We start from the raw sequence: 23,387 nt of genomic DNA, 5'->3' as shown, positions 1-23,387 counted from the left end.
GATTTAACTCAGAAGTGATTCACACTTTTTTATTGATATATATATATATCTACAAACTTTAAATGGCCTTAAACTTTCAGATTTATTAAAAACACGCCACAGCTTTCACAGAAATGTAAAAAACTTCCATCTTCCCCAAAAACCCGTGAGATTATCACTTTTTATTACTTCTTTCAAACTCATGAGTGGTTGGTGCAACACCGCCACCTACTGGACTGGAGCGGAGCAGATGATTAGCAGCAACAGCTGTGGCTATTTTATAAGATGGCGCTACAATTCAGTGCTTGTTATGTAATTTAATGCATTTTTCATACTATAAAAATAATGCTAATGAATCGAAACAAACTGAAAAATTACAATCCTGAGAAATCAGATGGAATGAACAGTCTGTCTCTGACCGTGTGTGTGTGTGTGTGTGTGTGTGTGTGAATGCTTTGTGACTGTGTGTACTTTATTTTAAACTCTTATTTTCTGTACAGACTGAACTACAAACACCAGACACAACGTCTGAGTCGCTCACGTGCCTTTATTGTTCCACATAATTAAATTCATACAGGTTTATAATCGACTGGGTTTCTAACAGGACATTAACTACACATTCACACACACACACACACACACACACACACACACACACACACACACACAGGTTAAAGATCGAGTCAATGTCGATTTTTTTGTGTCCTGCTCGACCAAACACGAGATAACACAGACCCACACACACACACACACAGACACAAACACACACACACATCCAAGGTTTAAATAAAATAAATAAAAACAATCATTTTGTATGTGAGATGCTGCAAAAAAGCACATACATGCTTTATTCATTTGATATGAAATAAAAGCAGTGTGTGTGTGTGTGTGTGTGTGTGTGTGTGTATGTGTGTGTGTCCACTTTACTGATTTATTTCTGATTTATTAGCGTTTTCTCTGTAGACGTTTCCCTTATGTTTGAATAATCATATCATGATGTCAGAGTTTGTTTCTATTTCAGCCCAAATTCAGGTTTTTGTTTATAAACAAATAAACATTAATAACTGATTTGTTTACTGTTTTTGTTTTACTGTTTTCAGTTATTATACAGCGGCACACGCGCTCCTTATGATATTAAAAGACAGAATTGATGAAAAGAGCTGAAATAAAGTTCAGAAGTGATTTTGACCTACACACTAACGAGAGACCACACACACACACACACACACACACGCTTAGCATCACTACATGCTCGGTTAATATAAGGGTTAATAAGCAGGTTATTAGTGTAATGATTAATATTGCACAGTTTCCATCTGTCGTTCGTCCTTTAACTCACAGAGAATAAAAACATCAGAACGGATAAGTAACGCTGACGTCATGGTCCCGAGTTTGCGTCTGATTATTAAACGTCACACGGTGTTATGAGTTCTGATCCCTGTAGAGGAACCCCCGAGGGTCTGTGCAGAACGACCCAACACTGTGTTTCTACAGGGCTTCTGAGAAGAACCGTTTCTGGGAGCTGAGAAGCTGAGATGATCTAATAACCTCTTACAAACGCTGGAACTCACAGAGAATAAAAACATCAGAACGACAGCAGCGTCTCTTCTGCCTCCTGAATCAGTTCATTAACACACGGCTCACAGATAATGAGCGTTTATAAAATCATGACTTCACCACACACAACCTTCATCGTGTCCAATCAGCAGCCGAATGAACCCTCGTCCATATCCGATCTGTATCCATTACACTCCCGCCAAAATGTCATTCTGCTTCCTGTCTCACTTCCTGTTTTGTTTGTGATCCGACCCCACTGTGTCCTGTCTCTGATCGCAGTCTCTCTCACAGTAAAGCCACATAAAGGAGATGTGACGTGACGAGAGGTGATGCGATGGGATAAGAGGGGATGGGATGTGACGCGACGTGACATGACGTGATGTTTTGTGATGGGATGTGATGGGATGTGATGTGTCAAACAGCATCAGAATGTTGTGAGGTCTTTAGGAGGGAACGTCGCCATGTGTGAATAATATTATTACAGAATGTGAAGGCTGATGGTGTTAAAAAAATCTGACGTAAGTGTTGAACTGATTCAGGTTCATCTGTTTAGATTTTCATGCAACTGAAACGCTATAAAGCTTCGCAGTGTTTATAACACGTTTATAACACGTGCATCACGCAGAACAGAGTGTTACAGAAGTGTTAAGAGTCTAAGACTAGCGGTGGAATAAAGTGTTAGTCCTTTATTTAATGTTTAGCTGGAGCTTAAAAACAATAAGGTTAAGTTTTAACTACACACACACACACACACACACACACACATTAATGCCTAAGTTATCCAGTCACCACTGTACACAACTAACCAGATGCAGGACATAAAGACAAGAGGAAAGAATGGAGAGAAGAGAGAAAAGCAGTGTGTGTGTGTGTGTGTGTGTGTGTGTGTGTGTGTTCCGGGAAGTTATCAGGTCCCATCATTCACACAGGTTCTAACTCCACCTCCCTCTGTCTCTCATTCCTTCATATTCCCCAGTAATGACTTTCTCCCCCTCTTTGCCCCGCCCCTAAAGTTTGACCCTTCACCCCTCACACACACCCGCTCCTCTCTCACTGCTGGTCCTCCCCGAACACGTCATTCTGTTTGCGCTTCATGTTCTCGAAGTCGAAGTCAGTCCCCGTCATGCGCTTGTAGATGTCCTTGATGTCGTTGCAGGTGGTTTCGAAGTGTGTGGTGGCGTCGTACGCTCGAGAGCAGAAGACCTGCAGGAGGAACGCAGAGGGAAACATCAGAACCCTGAGCCGAGACGTCTGGAGCTCCGTCTGTCTCTGAGACACGCGGGTCAGATACGTAACGCTGACGTCATGGTCCTGAGTTTGCGTCTGAGTATTAAACGTCACACAGTGTTATGAGTTCTGATCCCTGTAGAGGAACCCCGAGGGTCTGTGCAGAACGACTCAACACTGTGTTTCTACAGGGCTTCTGAGAAGAACCGTTTCTGGGAGCTGAGAAGCTGAGATGATCTAATAAACTCTTACAAACCGCTTGAGGAACATTTTAGGAGATAAGACTTGTAATTAGACCAGTAAAGAACCCTGCTTCAGAAGATACGGTTCCTTAATCCTCTAATTAATCCTTAAAGAACACTTTGAAGTTTAATAACCTTCAATGGAACCATTTTGAGAAGCTATAAGCCCTTAAACATCTAATGAAATCTTGAAGAACAAATTTTGTAAGTGTGTGTGTGTGTTTGTGTGTGTGTGTGTGTGTGTGTGTGTGTGTGGGAGCATGCGAGCATGACCCTCACCTGACTCTCGGTTCCATCGTCTGAAGGTTCATACAGATCACTGATGGCCACAAACCTGCAGAAACACACAGGAGCTTCAACATGAGCCTGATATCTACATGAGATACGATGTAGGGTGAAGGTGTGCTGATGAGACTAAATGACATAAATGAAACTGTGTGTGTGTGTGTGTGTGTGTGTGTGTGTATGAGACTCACTTCTGGTCGATGGGCTCGAGCAGCTCGAGAGCGGGCTGGATCTCAGCCTCGGGGTCGCCCGTCTCCACCGTGGTGCTGGCGATGGCGATGTATTTCCCCTGCGCAGCCACGTTATGAGCGTACGAGATCATACACACGTAAATATCTGAAAACAAACAAACAAACCTACAGTTTAATATTGTAATGAAGTTGTGTGTGTGTGTGTGTGTGTGTGTGTGTGTGTGTGTGTGTGTAATGGTGTTAGAGAAGAATCTGCTTAGAGTCAGAGTTGCTAGTGTCTCTTCTGATTTTATTCTGATAATAATCATGTAGTGATGAAAGAAGGTTCTACTGGGTTCTGGTTCAGTGAGCAGGAATTCTCTAATGGAAGCCTACAGGTATCTGATGGAAACCAGTAAGACATTAAAGTCTTTTTTGTAATCAGAGATTAGTTAAATAATCAGAGTGTGTGTGTATCTGTACATGTGTGTATAAGCATGTACACAGAACACACACACACACACACACACACACACACAGTAATGGAGTTAGTGTAATATAAGCAGACGCTGGATCTCCTGTAGGACCGGTGGACTCGGCGGCGGCGCGTCACTGACCCGAGTTGCGGTTCACTTGGTTCTGCGGGATGATGATCTGGCAGGAGTTGGCGTCGTTGGTGTTCTTGATGGGATGGCTGAGGACGCAGATGACCCGGATCACACGGCCCGCTTTGCGCACTCGGTCCTGAACGTAGCTCGGGTCACAGATCAGCTGCTTACAGCGAGCAACCTGAGAGAGCGAGAAACCCGAGAACGCTGGTTCATATTTAAATTCCCATATGTCTAATTAAAAAGTAAATTTAACACTAAATAAAAGCTTTACTGTGATTCTGATTCTGATGTTTTTTTATGCTTGAATAGAGAATCAGAGTGATTGGTGCTCGTCCCGTTAGTGATCTGACTGTAGTTGATTGTGAGCGTGTGCAGTACCTCCCCCTCGGACTTCACCCCCACCACACGTCCGCTCTCCATCACGATCTCGTCCACGGGCTTGTTCAGCATGTAGGTTCCTCCGTAAATCGCACTCAACCTAGGCAACAAGGAGAGTAGATGAAGGAAAATCTCACACCGTAACCTGGCAGGTGTGTGTGTGTGTGTGTGTGTGTGTGTGTGTGTGTGTGTGTGTGTGTAAGAGAAGAAATTTACCTGGCAAATCCCTGAGGCAGTTCTCCGAGTCCGTACAGAGGGTAGAGGTATGGGCTTTTCCCGTAACGTGCCAAAGACTCGCTGTAGAGTTTAATGCGGCTGATCGTCTCCAGACACGGCTGGTCCAGATACCTGCAGGACGGAGAGACGGAGCGGCCGTTATTCACTCTCTCATGCTCAGAGTCGTGTAATGGATCTGTAATGATCAGTAATAACGCTCTGATTAAAGCAACGCGGCGTCCTCTTACTCGTCCGTCCTGTAGAGCGCCAGGGCGTGGCCCGTGAAATCGATCACGTCCTGCCCCAGGTCAAACTTCTTATAGACGTCGCGCATGGTGGTGCTCCTGGGGTCCATGCCCTCGAAGGTCTTGGGGTCATTCTCGTCAAAGTTGGCTACGAAAACCAGGAACTTGCGGAATCTTCTCTTCTCGAACATGCCCATGAGATCTGAGCAGAAACATCACCAAGTTTAAATCCTGAGTTCCTCTTTAGCTTTACCTCACTGATCCCACCTTTAATCATCTCTTATAAACTTCCTGATCCTGATCTTTATAGAACCTTAAATCACTGAGCTCACCTTTAATAACTGACTTAAAGCTTTAATAACTGTCTAATCAGAAACTGTACATTTATTGTAAAACGACGGCTGATCTAATCAGAGGGAGACACTGACTGGAAGCGAGCGCCTCGGACTCCGTCGACGGAACCTTGTAGATTTTTCCTCCTTTATAGACGAAACTTCCCTCGATCACTTTAAAGTCCAGATATCGAGTCACTTCTGTGTAGAGCAGCATCTTCACCAGCTGACCTGCAGGAGCAGGAGACACACAGCAAGTTTACACACACACACACACACACACACACACACTGGACTGTATGAACGTCCTACATTATCTATAACACTGTAAATAAAACTCAGGATGAAGGTGTGAGCACTGACCGTTCGCCATCAGGAATTTGGGAATGAGGTCGACGTTCCAGTCTCGTCCTCGGCCCATGGACTCGGGCGGAGCGTCAGGGAGACCAAAGTGCTTGTAGAGCTGCAGAGGACAAACACGACAGCAGCGTCTGAGCTTCAGGACAAACTCTTAGTGTGTGAGTGTGTGAGTGTGTGCTTGAGGTTTTACACAGACATCTCTTGAGAGGAACATCTACACTGTCCTGCTCACTTTACTTCTGAACCTCCGGACTCTTTATATTATCTCTTACAGACGTTATCACTCAATAAACTCAGATCTGCAGGGGACCGTACCTCCTCCAGCGGCGTGATGGAGGAGCTCTCACCGCCGTAGTACGGGTTCCTGTCCATGTGCAGAACCTTCTTTCCGTTAACAGACATGATCCCGGACAGGATGCACTCCTGAGGACGACAACAACAACAACAACAACAACATTATAACACATTGTATATACCATAAAAGCTTTTATCTATAGGAAGAGCTTTCTCCCGATCCGGAACTGTAAGTGTGTGTGTGTGTGTGTATGTGTGTGTATTTGATGTTCGGTGTCACACCCCTGCGGTGTCACACCCCTGACACACTCCGGATCCTCCCCCACCCTGAGCAGGATAAGGAGCTCAGATGTTGAATAAAGAACATTTTAAACAGTTACATTAATATTAATAACACATGAATATTGAAACAATGTTGTTCATTAAATATTAATTATTTATGCTAATAAGCTGTTTTAAAGTGTATAACATTATTAGTGATGTGTGTGTGTGTGTGTGTGTGTGTGCTATTGGAGTGTAATTTCTCCACCCTGTAATAACAAACACTGTGTGTGTGTGTGTGTGTGTGTAATGTGACACTAGAGGCCTGAGGGTTTTGTATTTCCGGTACTGCAGGCTTTAAACCATTCTCACATCACATCACATCCCAAAAGTGTGTGTGTGTGTGTGTGTGTGTGTGTGTGTGTGTGAAACATCTTTACATTGTGTTTATAAATTCTTTGATTTTAATGTCCGAGCTTTTATTCGATCTGCTCGGGTTTCAGGCTAAAGATGTAAATGATGGGTGTGTATATACACACACTCACACTCTCTCTCACACACACACTCTCTCACATATACACACACACACACACACAGGACCGAGCAGCGTTACTTCCCCATCCGTATTCCACTCGCCCCGCCCACTTCGCCCTGATTGACAGCGCTCCGAGGATGATGATTTAAACTATTTTTGTGAATAAATCCTACAGTTGAGCCCAGAAGCAAAACATTCCTCAGAAACCCGATTAAAGACAATAAGTGAAGGTGAAGTGAATGAATTTTATATACATTAAATAAGTAAATGTTTTCCCGCTTTGACGTCTCAGCTGACAGCTAGGATGCGCGTGTGAGCGACAACCAGCCAATCACAGCCCAGACTGGGGAAACCGCACAGCCAATCACAGCACAGTTTCCGGAATATGGGTGCGGAAAAAAGGCACAGAGCCACCGCACTACCACGTCGCGTCTCCCGGGGGGAGGGGGGGGGGGAATATTCTTATTAACATTAAACATTAACATTAAATATTAACAATACATCATACACTCTTATAATAACGCAGTGATGTTTATTTTTGTTTGTTTAAAAAAAACAACAATCATCTTATAGGATAAAGCGCAGCGACTGATCAATAAATAATAACAATAATAATAATAATAATAATAATAATAATAATAAAGTGATCAGTAGATTCGTGTTAATTATTCAGGATTATCTGCAGAATGACTCATTATATAAACTCAGGCTCGTCTCCTTAAAGATGACATCATTTATTTTATTCTATTCTGTTTTCTTTTGACATTTATATCTATATTTATTTATATTTTAAAATGTATTTTTATATATCAGACCCTTACCGTGAGTCCGGTTCCCAAAACTATCACATCATACTCCTCATCCATGCTGCAGGTTTTCCTCTTCAACACCACCGAAACAGTGTGTGTGTGTGTGTGTGTGTGTGTGTCCAAGCAGGCCTCCGCCCAAATGTCACCCTTCACTCTGGGTTGCCAGATCTGTATTAAACATGCAGCTGAATCCCAGTGTATCTGCAGAGAGCTGGAGCAGTGACACACTACGGTGGCCCTGAAGTGCAAAAGTAATTAACAAAACTGAAAACAAAATAACAAATTCAAAACCAAATTAACACCGCACCCCACCCAAAAAAAAAAAAAAATAATAATTCAAAACCAAATTAACAAAACGGAAAACAAAATAACTAATATCTGACTGGCCGAGAGGTGCAATACAAATTAACAAAACGGAAAACAGTTTTGTTGTTTTGTTGTTGTTATTTTCTTTTCCGTTTTGTTAATTTGTATTGCACTTCTCGGCCACTGTAGGTTCGGGACCGTCAGCTGTGTGTCCCTGGGACAGTCCACACTTAGACTGACCAACAATACCATCTTGGTGTGTAGATTTATATAGATAGATAGATAGATTTATTGTCATTACAACCATATACAGTTAGTACACAGTGAAACGAAACAACGTTCCTCCAGGACCAAGGTGCTACATGCAACATAAATTTACAACATAAATTAACAGAGACACTAAACTAGCTAACCAAGAGGCCTAGTTAACTGGCTAGCAGAGACAGGACAGAGAGACCTAACATAAATTACAACATAAATTAACAAAAACTATCTAGCTAAGTATAACATTTTTACAGACAACATAAAGTGCACGTGCAAATGTGCAAACAAGAGCAACAACAAAGTGACAGTGCGCAACCACGACATAACAGAATATAAGTATGGTGTTGAGGTAGTGGGTAAACATAAACATTCCTTAACACAGCAGCAAGAATTGAGGAATTAGTGCAAAAAGTAATGAATATTGTGCAAAAGAGAGAGAGAGAGAGAGAGAGAGAGAGAGAGAGAGAGAGATAGATAGATAGATAGATAGATAGATAGATAGAATGAATGAATAAATATTGGTCCCAAAGGAAATTCCAGAGAATTCCAGTGTGTGTGTGTGTGTGAGAGAGAGAGAGAGAGAGAGAGAGAGAGAGAGAGATTAGGGCCATGGGACAGAGGAGTAGGGTTATTTTTCTGCAGATGGACAGATGTTCCAGCTGTTTTTGTTCAGGAAGAGCCAAAGAGTGAGAGGTAAATAAACAACACTGCCCTCATGTGGCGGGATGTCTGGATGCAGTGATACGTCCACATTGTGTTTAAGTGTGTGTATGCGAGTCTCTCTCTCTCTCTCTCTCTCTCTCTCTCTTAACCTGCCTTCCTGTTTTCATTCCTCTGCTTATTCCAGTGAAACTCCTCACTACACACCCCTGTAACATGTACATTACACTAACAAACTAACACCAACACTAACAGCAACACCAACACTAACACCAACACTAACAGCAACACTAACACTAACACCAACACCAACACTAACACTAACACCAACACCAACACTAACACCAACACTAACACTAACACCAACACCAACACCAACACTAACACCAACACTAACACCAACACTAACAGCAACACCAACACTAACACCAACACTAACAGCAACACTAACACTAACACCAACACTTACACCAACACCAACACTTACACCAACACTAACACCAACACTTACACCAACACCAACACTAACACTAACACCAACACTAACACCAACACCAACAACACTTACACCAACACCAACAACACTTACACCAACACTAACACCAACACTAACACCAACACCAACACTAACACCAACACTAACACTAACACCAACAGTAACACCAACACCAACACCAACAACACTTACACCAACACTAACACCAACACCAACACCAACACCAACACTAACACTAACACCAACACCAACACTAACACCAACACCAACACTAACACTAACACTAACACCAACACTAACACCAACACTAACACTAACACCAACAGTAACACCAACACCAACACCAACAACACTTACACCAACACCAACACCAACACTAACACCAACACCAACAGTAACACCAACAACACCAACACCATCACTAACACCAACACCAACAATGCTTCCTCTCAGTGTATATTTTAATAACATGGTGTGTTTCAGTTCTGCTCCACTCTTCTATAATTTCATTCTTTTATAACTATGATTTACATAAATATCTCTGGCAACCCAGACTCTTTGCTGTATAACTTCCTCTGTGTTTGAGATTTTTACATATTTTTAAGGAAACAAAATATAAAGGTGTCTCAAAGCAAAATCTGTTAATGTGTTACATCACTTTTTATATTAAAGATATAAACATATATTAAAGTTAAAGCTCATTGGTGTGTGTGTGTGTGTGTGTGTGTGTGTGTGTGTGGTAAAGTGCAGGTTAATTTGTTTTATTTTTACCTTTATATTTTGTATGAATTATTTTTATATGATTATTTCTTATGGGGGAAATTCACTTTGATATACAAGTTTTTTTTATAAACAAGCATGCTTTTAGATTATAGCTCTGAATTCAACACCATCGTCCCCTCGAAACTGGATAGGGAACAACAAGATCTAGGATTGAGCAGCTCTCTCTGCAGCTGGATCCTTAACTGCAGTATCACCTCATCCTCCGTCATAATGAACACTGGTGCTCCACAGGGGTGTGTACTGAGCCCTCCTTTTCAAACTACTTCCATCAGGCAGAAGGTACGGCAGCATCCGGTCTCAAACCAGCAGGCTAAGGGACAGCTTCTTCCACCAGGCCATCAGACTGCTGAACAGTGATCAATAAGTCTTTACTGACACTACACTGTCAATTTCACACTGTCACTTTATAGTCACTAAGACACTTTATGCACTCCATACTGCACATAAGGTATATATATATATATACATGTATTTATGTATGTGTATATATATATATATATATATATATATATATATATATATATATAGATATACATACATGTGTATATTTATTTCAAATCCATTGAATTCATCCTTACAAATTATTATTATTATTATTATTATTATTATTATTATTATTATTATTTTTATTATTTTTATAGTATATTATATATTTTTATAGTATATATTTATTTTTAATAATAAATATATACTTGCACACTATTACTGTACTTATTCATATGCATATTTATTTTCATGAATATCTATTCTTATAATTCTACACCACTATTGCTTGTGTAGATTGCACATAAGAATTCCACTCACATGTACTGTACCAGTGTACCAGTAACGTGATGTGACAATAAAAGTGATTTGATTTGAACAAATTACTCTTGGTCCACTTGCTGCCGCGGCAAAACTAATTTCCCACTTGTGGGACTAATAAAGGTTTATTTTATCTTATCTTTTTATGCTCGCAATCCAAGGTTCCACTGTATAATGGTTTGTGTGTGTGTCTGCTTGTTTTGTTTTTTGTTTTAGGTCGGATTTTTTTTTTTTTTTACCACAAGGAGGAGGAAGATAAATACTTTATTATAAATTTAACCTTCATAATACTTCATTTTTCTAAAGTTTTCAAAAAACAAATTTGAGTCAATTTTAGTGTCTACTTTTGATGCTCTTTACAGTGGGTTTATTATTATTATTATTATTATTATTATTATTATTGTTGTTGTTGTTGTTGTTATTTGTTATCTGCTGCTCCCTTTATCCTACTTAGTTATGTTGTTTGAATTGTTATTGCTTTCAACAAAATATATAAAGAACGTTTTCTGCGTGTGTGTGTGTGTGTGTACACGTGTACACACACCTCTTATTCAGGCTCAACTTTAACACATATTTACATTTGCTTTCTAACCTGCTGAGTGACTCCGACATACTGAGTTCACCCCCGGAACCTTTAAGTGACTTCACGAGCGTTTCCACACGGACTCACATCACCGACGGACTCGGAGTCACCAGGAAAATAAACCTGCTAACAAACCGAGATCTGTTTTTTTTCCTTCAGCGCATTAAACACATATTTACACTCACACATATTAATGGTGTTTGTTTAAGAAAGAACAAAGCAGAGCATTTGTACCTGAATGTTAATACAATTTATTACAAAATCATTAAACAATCGCAGCAGTAAAATAACCTGAATGAAGAAACATGAACTGAAACGACTCACGTGCCTGAGGTTTATTTATAAATGATTTAGTGTCCCAGAGAGATTAATAATCCACCTGCAGTTACACACCATCAGGGTCAAGCTTTAAAATGATTTTATACTTTGGACTGGAGGAAGGACTTGTACAATAACAGGCTGAACTTGTAGTGGACAGATGCATTGTGGGTAAAAACACAACAACTTTATTTTCATGTGTAAACATTAAACTCATCATCATCTTTACTGCTGACTGCAATCAGACTTTACAATAAATGTGCAAAGAGAGGGATCCCCTCTGACATCACAATAAATCTGCTCCTATATATTCTGTCTTTAATACAACCTTCATTCATTACATCCTCTCTTTTATTAGTATTTACTGGTTATATACTTGCTGGTTCATTCTCTCCATAACTACTTACTGGTCCACCTTATGTACAGTTTCATCCCCACCTGTACAGACAATCATCATGCACGTGTACATAGAAGCAGTATTTTCATATTATTTTATAGCATTTTTTTTTATTTTTTAGCAATTTTACTTTGTTTAGGTTTTGTTTATTTATATATCACATTTACAACATCCGCGAGACTGACCAAAGTACTGTACATCCACATCATAACATCATAAAAGGCTAAAAGTACACAATACACACAAAAACTTAATAGGCACAGTAGAGCCGAGTAGGCCAGGGCAAACAGACGGGTTTTAAAAAGGGATTTAAAAATAGTCAGACTAGGAGCCATTCAAATATCAATTGGCAAGTCAGTACAAAGACGAGGCCCAATAACCGAAAAAGCACGGTCACCTCTACGCATGAGTCTGGAGTGTGGGATAAAGAGGAGGTTCTGGTCACAGGATCTCAAACTTCTCAGGTGCAGCAATTCAGATAAGGTGATGAGTGCTTGCTGGTGTAACGATTTAAAAACAAATAGTAAAATAAAAAAAATGTACATGATCCTTTTTTATTTTTCAAGAGAAATTTATCAGCGGCGTTCTGGACCATTTGAAGACAGGCGATTTGAGATTTAGAAATACCATAATAGAGAGAGTTACAATAGTCAAGGCGGGTTGTAATGAAAGCATGAATGGCTATCTCTAGAGTCTTATCAGTGAGAAAAGGTTTAATTTTTGCGAGCGTACGGAGCTGATAAAAGCTAACGGTAGAGATTTATTTATAATTTTTAGTGTATCATTTAACAGGAAACCTAAATTCCGAACCTGTGAGGACATAAAGGCTGATAGAGGACCCAGATCAAGATCAAGGGCCTTCGTGTGTTCCGAAGGGCCAAAGACTATCACCTCAGTTTTCTTTTCATTAAGGAATAAGAAATTATGAGATAACCAACATTTAACTTCATCTAAACAAGATAACAAAGTAGTCATGGCCAGGCCATCATTTTTCTTAAAAGGTAAGTAGTGTGATTAATAAAGTACTATATCTATATAACTATCTATCTATTTATCTGTAAAAAAAAAAAAAACAAAAAACGACAAGTGTGATTTTACATTTAAATAAAAAAAAATAATAACATCACTATAATGAAAAGCGAGCAGAGCGGAAGTTTGTGTTCTGTTTCATGAGTGCAGATCAATCCCTGCTTTCTGTTTCACCCAGATGAGGATGGGTTCCCTGTTGAGTCTGGTTCCTCTCAAGGTTTCTTCCTATTACCATCTCAGGGAGTTTTTCCCTCAGCACCTTCACACTCGGCTCATTCATCAGGGACGATCTGATCATTCTGATTCACACACACACTCACACCTCATACACACTTTCGTAATTTAGTTTGATTGTGTAAAGCTGCTTTGTGACAATGACTGCTGTTAAAAGCGCTAAAGAAATAAAATTGAACTGAATAAAATTGAGTTGTGTTATGTATTTCAATAAGGCAGCACGGTTGCTTAACCCTGGTTAGCACAGTCACACCTCCAGGTCCTGGGGTCGATTCCCACCTTGGGGTCTGTGTGCATGGAGTTTGCATGTTCTCCCCGTGCTTGGGGGGCTTCCTCTGGGTACTCCAGTTTCCTCCCACTGTCTAAAGACATGCAGATTGTGCTACTTGGCATTCTCAAATTGCCAGTAGTGTGTGAATGTGTGTGTGTGTGTGTGTGTGTGTGTGAGAATGTTGACCAGGTGTACAAAATGGGAATAAATACGACGGTCACCACTGGCCTCCACAGTTCCTGGATGGATGGATGGTATTTCAGCACAATGATCTCATCTCGGTTTGTTGGTTTGTAAACAGAGCCGGGTCAGAATTCCTCATCAGCCTGAAGACCAGCACCAGCCTGAGGTCGTGTAGAGGTCACCAGTTTGGAACAAGCCAGTTTAAACACTTAAGAGCCATTTCAAATCCCAAAAAACAAGCCTGAGATCCAAAAAAACACAAAGTGAGAGAATGAGAGAGAGAGAATAGATAGAGTGTGTTAATAACGACCTGCAGAGAGAAATGATTCTACACTACACAGCAACACAACACCAGCATAGAGCTGTGTGAGCAACTCAGCCTGTTACATTACACTCATTACAGGGCAAATTATATATTAAAGTATGAAAAGGCAATTCAGATTCAGTGTGTGTGTGTGTGTGTGTGTGTTTTTGTATGAGTGTGCTGTAATAACACACACCGCATTAGCAGGAAACGCTCGCAGCATGACGGCACTCAGGCCTTTATACAGCGCTCGGGCTCCTTCCTCTCTCAGCAGCGTCCGCAAAACATCCACTACACCTGAGTAACGTCCATCAGCAGCTAAACAACAACACACACACACACACACACACACACACATTACTGAGTTTACTGTAGGAGTGTGAGTACACATCTGGAATCTGGATGTGATGTAAACAAACAAGTAAATACACTCCGTGATCCTCAAAGTGTCGTGTAAATCCATTGGTTCTGAAGAGTACGGCGGGTGAGTTGCACGATGACATTTATTATGAAGAAATAACCTTTTAGTAAAATTAATTCCCATACAATAGTTCTACTATTTCTTCTAAATATTTCCCTTTAAAAAGTAATTAGAACTAATAAAACAAAAGCCGGGGGCGTTGCACAGCGTGATGTTCTACATTAATGTCAGTCTCAGAGATGTGATTAAAGGTCTGAGAGGGACGCAGAGGATTCTGTACATCACACTGGGCTTCAGCTTTGTTAACTTAGGGAATGGCTGATCTATATATTTTTCTGCTATTGTATACAATTATTCATTTTTAAAGATGTTTTTCTGTAAGAATTATTCACAAAGTTCAAGTTAAGAGGTTTGGATTGGATTAGGTTTGATTTATAAAACCTCAGACACAACAAATCACTGCTGATTATACAAATAATACAAATAATACAAATAATAATTAAATATTAAATAATAAATAATAATTATACAAAAAACTCCAGAATCAGACAATAATAAAATGATGATATATTTTAAGTATTAATATAAGTGACATTTTAATTAATGCTGGGCGTCTAGACGATCTACTCAAACTCCTCCAACACGTTCTAACCTTACAGAAAGAAAAACACATCAAACCGTAAACATCAAAGTCATATAATATTGCTGTACAAGACGTTCGTCATTGTTGCTACGGTAACTAATGGAGCTGCTATTGTTACATTTCAGCCGGAGAGATTTGTCTACAAGGTGAGATCCTATGTTTATTCATCATTAAAATCGAATCCAGAATCAGACACAGAGACCTCTCGCAGCACCCTGCAGGGTTTCATTATTGTCATCTTTAATTAAAATGTGTAACTGATTAAAGGTAAAGAACAGATGAAGTCACCTGTCTGGAAATTGGACTTGAGGACATCAGGTGGAAGAGCGACGGCCCAGTTCACGATTCCAGCAGTTCCTCCAGCAAAAAGAATCCTGGGAGTGCTGAGTCGGTCCACACTGTGTGTGTGTGTGTGAGAGAGAGAGAGAGAGAGAGAGAGAAAGTGTGAGAGAGAAGCCAGGGTTATAAGTATGCAATAGAGCTGAATGTTCCTGTATCAGGTGAGAAACAGGTGTGGTGTGTTTACGTCTCGCCCTCAGGAGTCAGGACGGCTTTCAGGTACTCGTACGTTAAAAAGTAGAGACCAGAAGAAGGAACATCTGGGAGGTAAAAGAGCAGAGAGAGGTCACATGACCTGATATAAATATCCATAATCATACAACACGACATGCGCGCACACACACACACACACACACACCTCTGATGAGAGTGAGGATGGTTCCCTTGTACACACTGCGAATTCCGTGTTGTTTATAGAGTTTCAGCGCGCAGTCCATCGGCCCGGCGTATTTCAGCTCTCCACTGATGGACTGTACCTACACACACACACACACACACACGCAGAGGGAGAGAGAGAGAATACTAAGACCATAAACCTATTTATTCCATTATGCAGTAGTTTGCTGAAGCTTTGCTCTGAGGTGAATCCAGTCTAAAGCCAGAACTCTAACATCAGGACCACCAGCCCACAGACGGACAGCACCATATCAGTGTGTGTGTGTGTGTGTGTGTGTGTGTGCGCTCTTGCCTGAAGCAGACACTTGATCCTCTCTCCTGGAGCTACAATGACTGTAGTGAAAACTCCGGCTAACATTCCAGCCATGAGTGTGTGTGTGTAGCTGAAACACAGACATCAGGAGCAGGAGTGAGAACCGACGCCAACACTGATGTTAGAGAAACCTTTCACTCTGGATGGGTCTGAATGAGGATCTGGTGTTAGAGTGAACATTTGAAAGTCTCACACACGCACACACACACACACACACACACACACACACACAATGTTGCTTTCACACAACGCTGTGCAAATTATACTTTATTATCAAAAACAGACAACAAAAAAAACACTTCTACACTTTTTCTTTTATAAAATTTTAAATGATTTATAAATGATTTATTTGAATATGGCTGAGACTATAAAGTATAAATATATATTTATATAAAGGCAACATGATGATCAGCTCTGGCCATTAGATGATTCTGTTTGTCTGTACTTGACACACACCTGCACTCATCTCTCTTTAAAATCAGAGTTTTTTAGGAAGACAAAAGGAGGAAGATATTTTTAATTCCTCCTGTCTTGAATAATTTCCTCTTTATGCTGCGTCAGTCTCTCTGTTCGGTTGGTCTCCGGCCCTGCGCTCTCCCCCTGACCGTCTCCGTCTCTCTCTCTCTCCTCCACACTGACCTGACGGGGACAGACGGGTCGCTCTGGAGCAGCTGCTTCCCGAGTCCGAATCCAAAGAAGCTGACGGCCATCATGGGGGCGACTCCGGCCAGCGGCGCTCCCATGCCCTTGTACAGACCCAAGGCTCCCTACAGCACGGAGAACCAGCGCAGGAGAACCAGACACAGTGAGGACCGGAGAACCCCAGCTCAGGAACATTAACATCACACTCTACACCTCTGTAATGATTAGACTGTGAACCCAAACCCAACCCTGAAGGAGGAAAAGCTGAATTAATACTAAAACTAAAACTAGTGCGTTCTTTCTTTGGTGAATTTTGTCTTCTGCTTTTACTTTCATACTGTAAGACATGAGGAGTTTATTATTGTGTAGTTTAACGTGAGGGAGGAGTTTAAAGCTGTACTTCAACACTTTATGGATTATGAAGAGTAGTGCTCCTTTAATCTGAATTAAAAAGATGATTTCAGGGTTGTTTTATCTTTAATGTCTTTAATGTCACAGCGACACCCAGTGTTTAAAACAGGAACTACATGTTTACACCAGAACAAAGTCAGCGGGACATTATCTGTGACAGTCTGTGAAAACCCAGTCTTTGCATGTGTGTGTGTGTGTGTGTGTGTGTGAGAGAAAGAGAGATTTACTGTTTTCTATATAATTTGAGGCCCAATGAGTTCACACACAGTTGTGTCTGGTGTGTTATCACCGCCCCGCCCTCTGACTGGCTGTCTCTGTCCTCACCCATACTACAGCAAGGAGCCACGCCCCTCACGCCCCCCACGCCCCCCACGCCCCCCACCATCACAGCACAGCAGGTCAGAGGTCAGTCATGCACTGGATCCCCTGCAGTTCACCTGCAGACAGAAGGGGTTTTTTCGCTGTAATCTCCCTGGTTTAGTTGTAACCAGTTCCCACATGTCATCAGGGCACCAGGGACCAACCAACCCTGCACGTACAGACTACCCCATCAGAAGTATGTCAGGACGAGGGACTGAGTCTCAGAGACTATAGTTAGTAGCAGAGGAGTACCTCAGGGGACCGTCCTGGCCGCCTTCCTGTTCACTCTGTATGATGGACCGGGACGTCGGTCCGGATCTCCCCAGTTACTCGTCTCCATCGAGGGAGAGGATGTTGAGATGGTGAGGTGATACGGATACCTGGAGCTGCAGTTCACTGACAACTGACTGGTCAGTAACCACTGATTATCTGTACCAGTAAGGTCAGAGCTAGAGATGTTCCCAGACCATTTTCCCCTCCCCATACCGATCCCGATACTATCGGCTGATACCGAGTACTGATCCGATACCTGGGTGTGTATCTGTATATATAACTACTAGACCTGTATTAATTGACAGAATTATTTTATGCTGTGCTTTAGATTTAATCCCTTAATAAAACATGAACGAGTACATGTAGTGAACTAGAGTGTTTTTATTATCTGAAATACATTAAACAGTTTTACTTATTTTTGAAAAAGAAACTGAACTTCAACATCTGAAAAAGAACTTCAAATGCAGCTGCAATTCTAACGCTGTAAACTGAAAAAGGTATTTTTTAAAAAGCTTCTTCGTGGTCGTAAACAGTGGTTGCTTGTGGCAACACGACACAACTTCCTGTGTTTGGATTCTGAGCAGCGAAAAAGGATTGATTTCCGATTTGCAGCGTTAAGCAAAGCTAGCGGGCATAACTGGGTAATGTTTCGGACAATGGTATCGGATCGGTACGTGGACTCAAATACTCGCCGATACCGATGGCAGATTTTCGTGTTATCGGCAGCATTTCCCATACTAGTATCGGAATCGGAACAACCCTAGTCAGAGCCAGCTGTTCTTCCTAAGGAGGCCTCGGCTGTTACAACATCTGTAAAAAGCTCCTGCTGATGTTTTATCGATTGCTCATCACCAGTGTATGCAGTAGTGTGTTGGGGAGGCAGCCTGAGAAGCAGGGACACCACGCACTTGGACAAGGTGGTCCGATGAGCAGGTTCAGTGGTTGTGTTGTCCATCATGGCCAAGAGTTCACACAGAGTCAATTCCAATCAGAAGAGTGTGTTTATCGGACGTCTTCTGTCGCGACGCTTCTCATCTGACAGACTCAGGAAATCCTTTGTCCCCAGAGCCATTCGGTTTCTCATCGCGTCTCTACAAGGTGGGTGGAATGTGACTGGACTGGGAGATCCGGCTTTTCTGCTAAATATATACATATACTGTATCACGGTGCTACCTGCGTAAGTCTGCTCCTTCTCTCTCAGCATTACAGATTATAACAAGTGTCACTTTCATTCTGTTCTGTGCACAATTATTACTATTTGTACTGTTGTCTCTGTCTCATAAATATAATTCCACACCAAGAGTGCAGTATATCACACTTATATCAGGGTTTTCCATTTATTCTCCATAAACTCATTCTATGTATACAGTAAGTTTATGTAGTGAATCACACTGGGTTTTTACAGACTGTTAGTCAGCGGAGGTTAAACTTTTCATTTTAATCTCTAAATTATTGAATTAACCTGCAGTGTTGTGTTTTTTTTTGTCATGAAAACAGAAGTCATTAAACTTAAACTGAGATAAATCTAAATTTAAAACCGAGATTAAAGGACAAATAAGCCACAAGAGTTAAACACAAAATAATTTTATAAATATAAATCATGAAGATAATGAAGGAACCTCTCTGGACAGAGTTTTGCGGAAGCAGTCGAACGTTCCTGTGTACAGCACGTACTGACCACTCGAGGCTTTGGGCTGTGTTTGAAGTCGAACCTGTGTGAAGACGAACACACACACACACACACACACACACACACACACACACAGACCTGAAGATTCAGTTATACTTGCTATGTGTGACAGTGCAGCAGTAAGAACTCTATTACCCTGAACACACTGATAAGAAACTCCCTCACAAACACAAAGCGAGTATGGCCGAGCTGATAAGAGCTTCAGGGAGAGAGAGAGAAACAGTGTGGGGACGAGCGAGTGAGACGAGCGAGTGAGACGAGGGAGCGAGACGAGCTGTAACTCTCACTTCTGTCAATTCACAGACCCAAAAAACCATGATTACTGATGTCATCGCCGATATTAACTACACTGATGAACACTGCAGCTGGTGGCGTTATGCATTAATTACAGCTCAATTAAAATCTCAACAAGGTTTTTAAAACAGGACCAACACCAGGTTTACAGCACGTTATAAATCATAACATTTTATACTAATGGAAAATTAATTTTATATGACTCAGGCTGAAGCGTTCGGTTCAACACGTCTGTGAATGAGTGAACGAATCAGTGAATCATTTCAGGAACAGAATTTAAATAAGTTTTAGTTTAAAAAAAAACCAAAAAAAACTAATGAGTCTGCTGTAATGACGATCGACCTTAAACCTTCCTCTGTAACCTTAAACACTGCAACTTCAGTGAACATGAACATCAGGGACATCAGGTTTAACCTTTAACCCCAGGTGTAATCATGTGACGCAGACAGCGATGGTGTGTGATCAGTGTGTTTTGTTGCATAAGCTAAAAGGGAATAAAGTTGTGTAACAGATGCACTATGTTCATGTAAAAAATGAACTAAAATTTTTATAAAATTGTTTTATTTATAACAAGTTGCAAACCAGATGTCGGGCACGTTGAGTTATAAATGAACCTTTTGTATATTTGTAATAATATATCATAAAATGCTTAATGCCGGATCTTTAAATGCTTAAGCTGAACAAATCAGCAGCTGATTAACACACAAGAGCAATTAAGTGTGAATCAGTGATTGAATCTGTGAATCATTTCACTAAACAGACTTTATAAATGACTCACTAAGAAAAATCAAATCCGTGAAATTTAACCAAAAACACACACAATATTTCAGCAGTCATGTGATGTGTTTTATGCTCATGTGTGTGTGAATGTGTTTTAACCTAAACATCCAAGCTGACTGAAAGCCAAATCAACAAACACACACACACACACACACACACACACACACTGGTGTATTAAAGCTCTAGTCTGGAGTCTGTGTGTGTGTGTGTGTGGTGACTTAGACACACAATGCTAATCTGTATTAGCCTGGATGCTACCTAAACCTCACACTGTAGAGGGTGCAGATGATCAGCTGTGTCTCTCACGTCTCTGTATAAAGGGTTTAGTTTGTTGTGTTTAACTCCAGAATATTAACGTTAGCAGGTAAGTTGTATAAAATAACCAACCGCGAGTCTGGAGATTATTTCACAGTAATGTGATGTCTACAGTATACACAGTGTATAAATGTATAACTGCCAAATATTAGCCATAATGTTCCATATGCAAAAGTAACACATGAATATTTATTAATATGTATTGTAAATAATGTATTATTATCATTACTGTTATTACTGTACATTTAGAGTATTTGGTAGACACCCTCATCCAGAGCGACTTACATTTTTATATATAATTATACGTCTGAGCAACAGGGGCAACTTGGTGGTGATGGGGTTTGAACCTATGACCTTGTGATCAGTAGCCCAACAGCTTAATCACTGAGATACCCCTGACCACATCTATTATCATCATTATTATCAAACGTATATATTCATGTATCACTGCTCGGCTGGTCCCACCGTCTCTCACGGATGGAGAAAGACCTGCGTCTAGACTGTTCTCTGTTCCGGCTCCTACTGTAGGTGGTGGAGTAAACTTCTTCTGGGTGTAAAGTTTCTTTATGCCACGACTAAAGACCGGTCTGTTTCTTAGATATTTGAGTTAAACCTCCGCCCGCTCCCCCACCCACCTCACCCACCTCACCCCCCCAAAATATAACCCTTACACAACACGATAAGTCTAATGATGGAAACTTCAAAGCACTTTTGTAAGTCGCTCCAGATAAAAGAGTCACAAGTCTAAATGTGAATGTTACAGTAACATGTGTGTGTGTGTGTGTGTGTGTGTGTGTGTGTAAATGTAACAGTAACACTTGTGTGTGTGTGTGTGTGTGTGTGTGTGTGTGTGTGTAAATGTAACAGTAACACTTGTGTGTGTGTGTGTGTGTGTGTGTGTGTGTGTGTGTGTAAATGTAACAGTAACAGTAACACTCGTGTGGAACAGCTTTCAGAACCCGACATTCAGTATTCAATTAAATCTAACATTATTATTATTATTATTATTATTATTATTGTCTCCATATGCGCTTATAATTCTATCATGTGTGTGTGTGTGTGTGTGTAAATGTCATGCACACTGTGTTTCAGAGGAAAATTAAGTCTCTCTCTCTCTCTCTCTTTTTCACACACACACACACACACACACTCTCTCTCTCTCTCACACACACACACACACACACACACTCTCTCTCACACACACACACACTCTCTCTCTCTCTCTCACACACACACACACACACACACTCTCTCTCTCTCACACACACACACACACACACTTACCTTGATGGTATCGAGCGGGTGTCCGGCGAACAGTAGGCACGCGCCCCCGACTCCACCGGCCACGAAGTTCTTTACCGGAGACACGCGCCGGTCTGCCATCGCTCTCTGTCTTACACACACACACACACACACACACACAGTTCGGGAAACAGGTTCCAGCTCCTTTCTCTTCACTCTCACACACATTTACAGGTTTTATTAAAGTTTTACCCTGACTCAGTGGCGCCCACTACCGGTCCACACACACACACACACACACTGAGAGAGAGAGAGATTATGAGCGTATATAGACACACAATAATAATAATAATAATAATAGTGTGCTATTGATCAGAAGGTTCCAGGTTCAGAACTCGATCAGGCGACTGAATATTTAGAGTCAATGTTCCGTTATACCTTAGATAATGTAACTCCAGTTAAAAGGAAAATTATTAGAGATAAGAAACTTGCTCCCTGGTATAACGATCACACACACACACGCACACACACACACACGTGCACTTTAAAACAGACCGCTCGGAAATTAGAACGTAAATGGCGTCAAACTAAATTACTAGTATTTCAAATAGCATGGAAGGAGAGCATCCTGAACTATAGAAAAGCTCTTAGTGTAGCTAGATCAACATATCTCTCCACTCTTATAGAAAATAACAAAAATAATCCTAGATTCTTATTTAATGCTGTAGCCAAATTAACCAGAAATAAGACCACTGCAGAAATCTCCACAACAACATCATGCAATAGTGAGGACTTCATGAACTTTTTTAATAATAAAATTGTAAATATTAGGCATAAAATTGAGGTTTTGAAACCGAACAATGTAATTGATGCAGATGTTAATCTAGCCATGTCAGACCAGAACCTAGAATACTTTACTCCCCTTGAAGAGAATGAACTAATTTCACTCATCTCTTCTTCAAATTCATCAACCTGTATATTAGATCCTGTACCGACACATTTTCTTAAACAGATAGTACCAGCAATAACAGAACCCCTGTTGAGAATAATTAATTCTTCACTCAGCATTGGTTATGTTCCAAAATCTTTTAAATTGGCAGTTATTAAACCAATAATTAAGAAACCTGACCTCGAC

At 40.8% G+C, this 23,387-nt stretch overlaps 2 protein-coding genes across 2 annotated transcripts; both read right to left on the bottom strand.

The window, feature by feature from the left end:
* Positions 1 to 516: 516 nt before the first annotated feature.
* Positions 517 to 7,648, bottom strand: LOC128510634 (rab GDP dissociation inhibitor alpha-like). The gene is made up of 11 exons (XM_053483061.1): positions 7,514 to 7,648; positions 5,918 to 6,025; positions 5,606 to 5,705; positions 5,339 to 5,473; positions 4,914 to 5,112; positions 4,666 to 4,797; positions 4,450 to 4,549; positions 4,078 to 4,249; positions 3,482 to 3,626; positions 3,285 to 3,339; positions 517 to 2,739 (listed from the first exon to the last, which is right to left on the bottom strand). Exons 1-11 carry the CDS (start codon positions 7,556 to 7,558, stop codon positions 2,587 to 2,589), a joined length of 1,344 nt encoding a protein of 447 aa, XP_053339036.1. The 5' UTR covers positions 7,559 to 7,648; the 3' UTR covers positions 517 to 2,586.
* A 5,523-nt stretch (positions 7,649 to 13,171) lies between these two features.
* Positions 13,172 to 22,447, bottom strand: si:dkey-150i13.2 (mitochondrial carnitine/acylcarnitine carrier protein). Its single transcript, XM_053483422.1, has 9 exons — positions 22,295 to 22,447; positions 19,551 to 19,643; positions 16,885 to 17,012; positions 16,225 to 16,315; positions 15,895 to 16,012; positions 15,724 to 15,796; positions 15,486 to 15,595; positions 14,330 to 14,451; positions 13,172 to 14,070 (listed from the first exon to the last, which is right to left on the bottom strand). The coding sequence occupies exons 1-9, from the start codon at positions 22,391 to 22,393 to the stop codon at positions 14,008 to 14,010; spliced, it is 897 nt and encodes a 298-aa protein (XP_053339397.1). The 5' UTR covers positions 22,394 to 22,447; the 3' UTR covers positions 13,172 to 14,007.
* Between the last annotated feature and the right edge of the window lie 940 nt (positions 22,448 to 23,387).

The sequence above is a fragment of the Clarias gariepinus genome, chromosome 22, assembly GCF_024256425.1.
Source record: "Clarias gariepinus isolate MV-2021 ecotype Netherlands chromosome 22, CGAR_prim_01v2, whole genome shotgun sequence".
Classification (NCBI taxonomy): domain Eukaryota; kingdom Metazoa; phylum Chordata; class Actinopteri; order Siluriformes; family Clariidae; genus Clarias; species Clarias gariepinus.
This window is presented reverse-complemented; position numbering and strand designations above follow the sequence as displayed.

What these genes read in the sequence shown, in the direction of transcription:
- LOC128510634 (XM_053483061.1), bottom strand. Translation starts at nt 7,558, where the DNA reads ATGGATGAGGAGTATGATGTGATAGTTTTGGGAACCGGACTCACG. An exon ending in TTTTGGGAACCGGACTCACG is followed by an intron (nt 6,026 to 7,513) that starts GTAAGGGTCTGA and finishes TGTCGTCCTCAG; the next exon opens with GAGTGCATCCTGTCCGGGAT. An exon ending in CCATCACGCCGCTGGAGGAG is followed by an intron (nt 5,706 to 5,917) that starts GTACGGTCCCCT and finishes TGTCCTCTGCAG; the next exon opens with CTCTACAAGCACTTTGGTCT.
- si:dkey-150i13.2 (XM_053483422.1), bottom strand. Translation starts at nt 22,393, where the DNA reads ATGGCAGACCGGCGCGTGTCTCCGGTAAAGAACTTCGTGGCCGGTGGA. An exon ending in GGATCAAGTGTCTGCTTCAG is followed by an intron (nt 16,013 to 16,224) that starts GCAAGAGCGCAC and finishes GTGTGTGTGTAG; the next exon opens with GTACAGTCCATCAGTGGAGA. An exon ending in GAGCGTTTCCTGCTAATGCG is followed by an intron (nt 14,071 to 14,329) that starts GTGTGTGTTATT and finishes TTTGGATCTCAG; the next exon opens with GCTTGTTTTTTGGGATTTGA.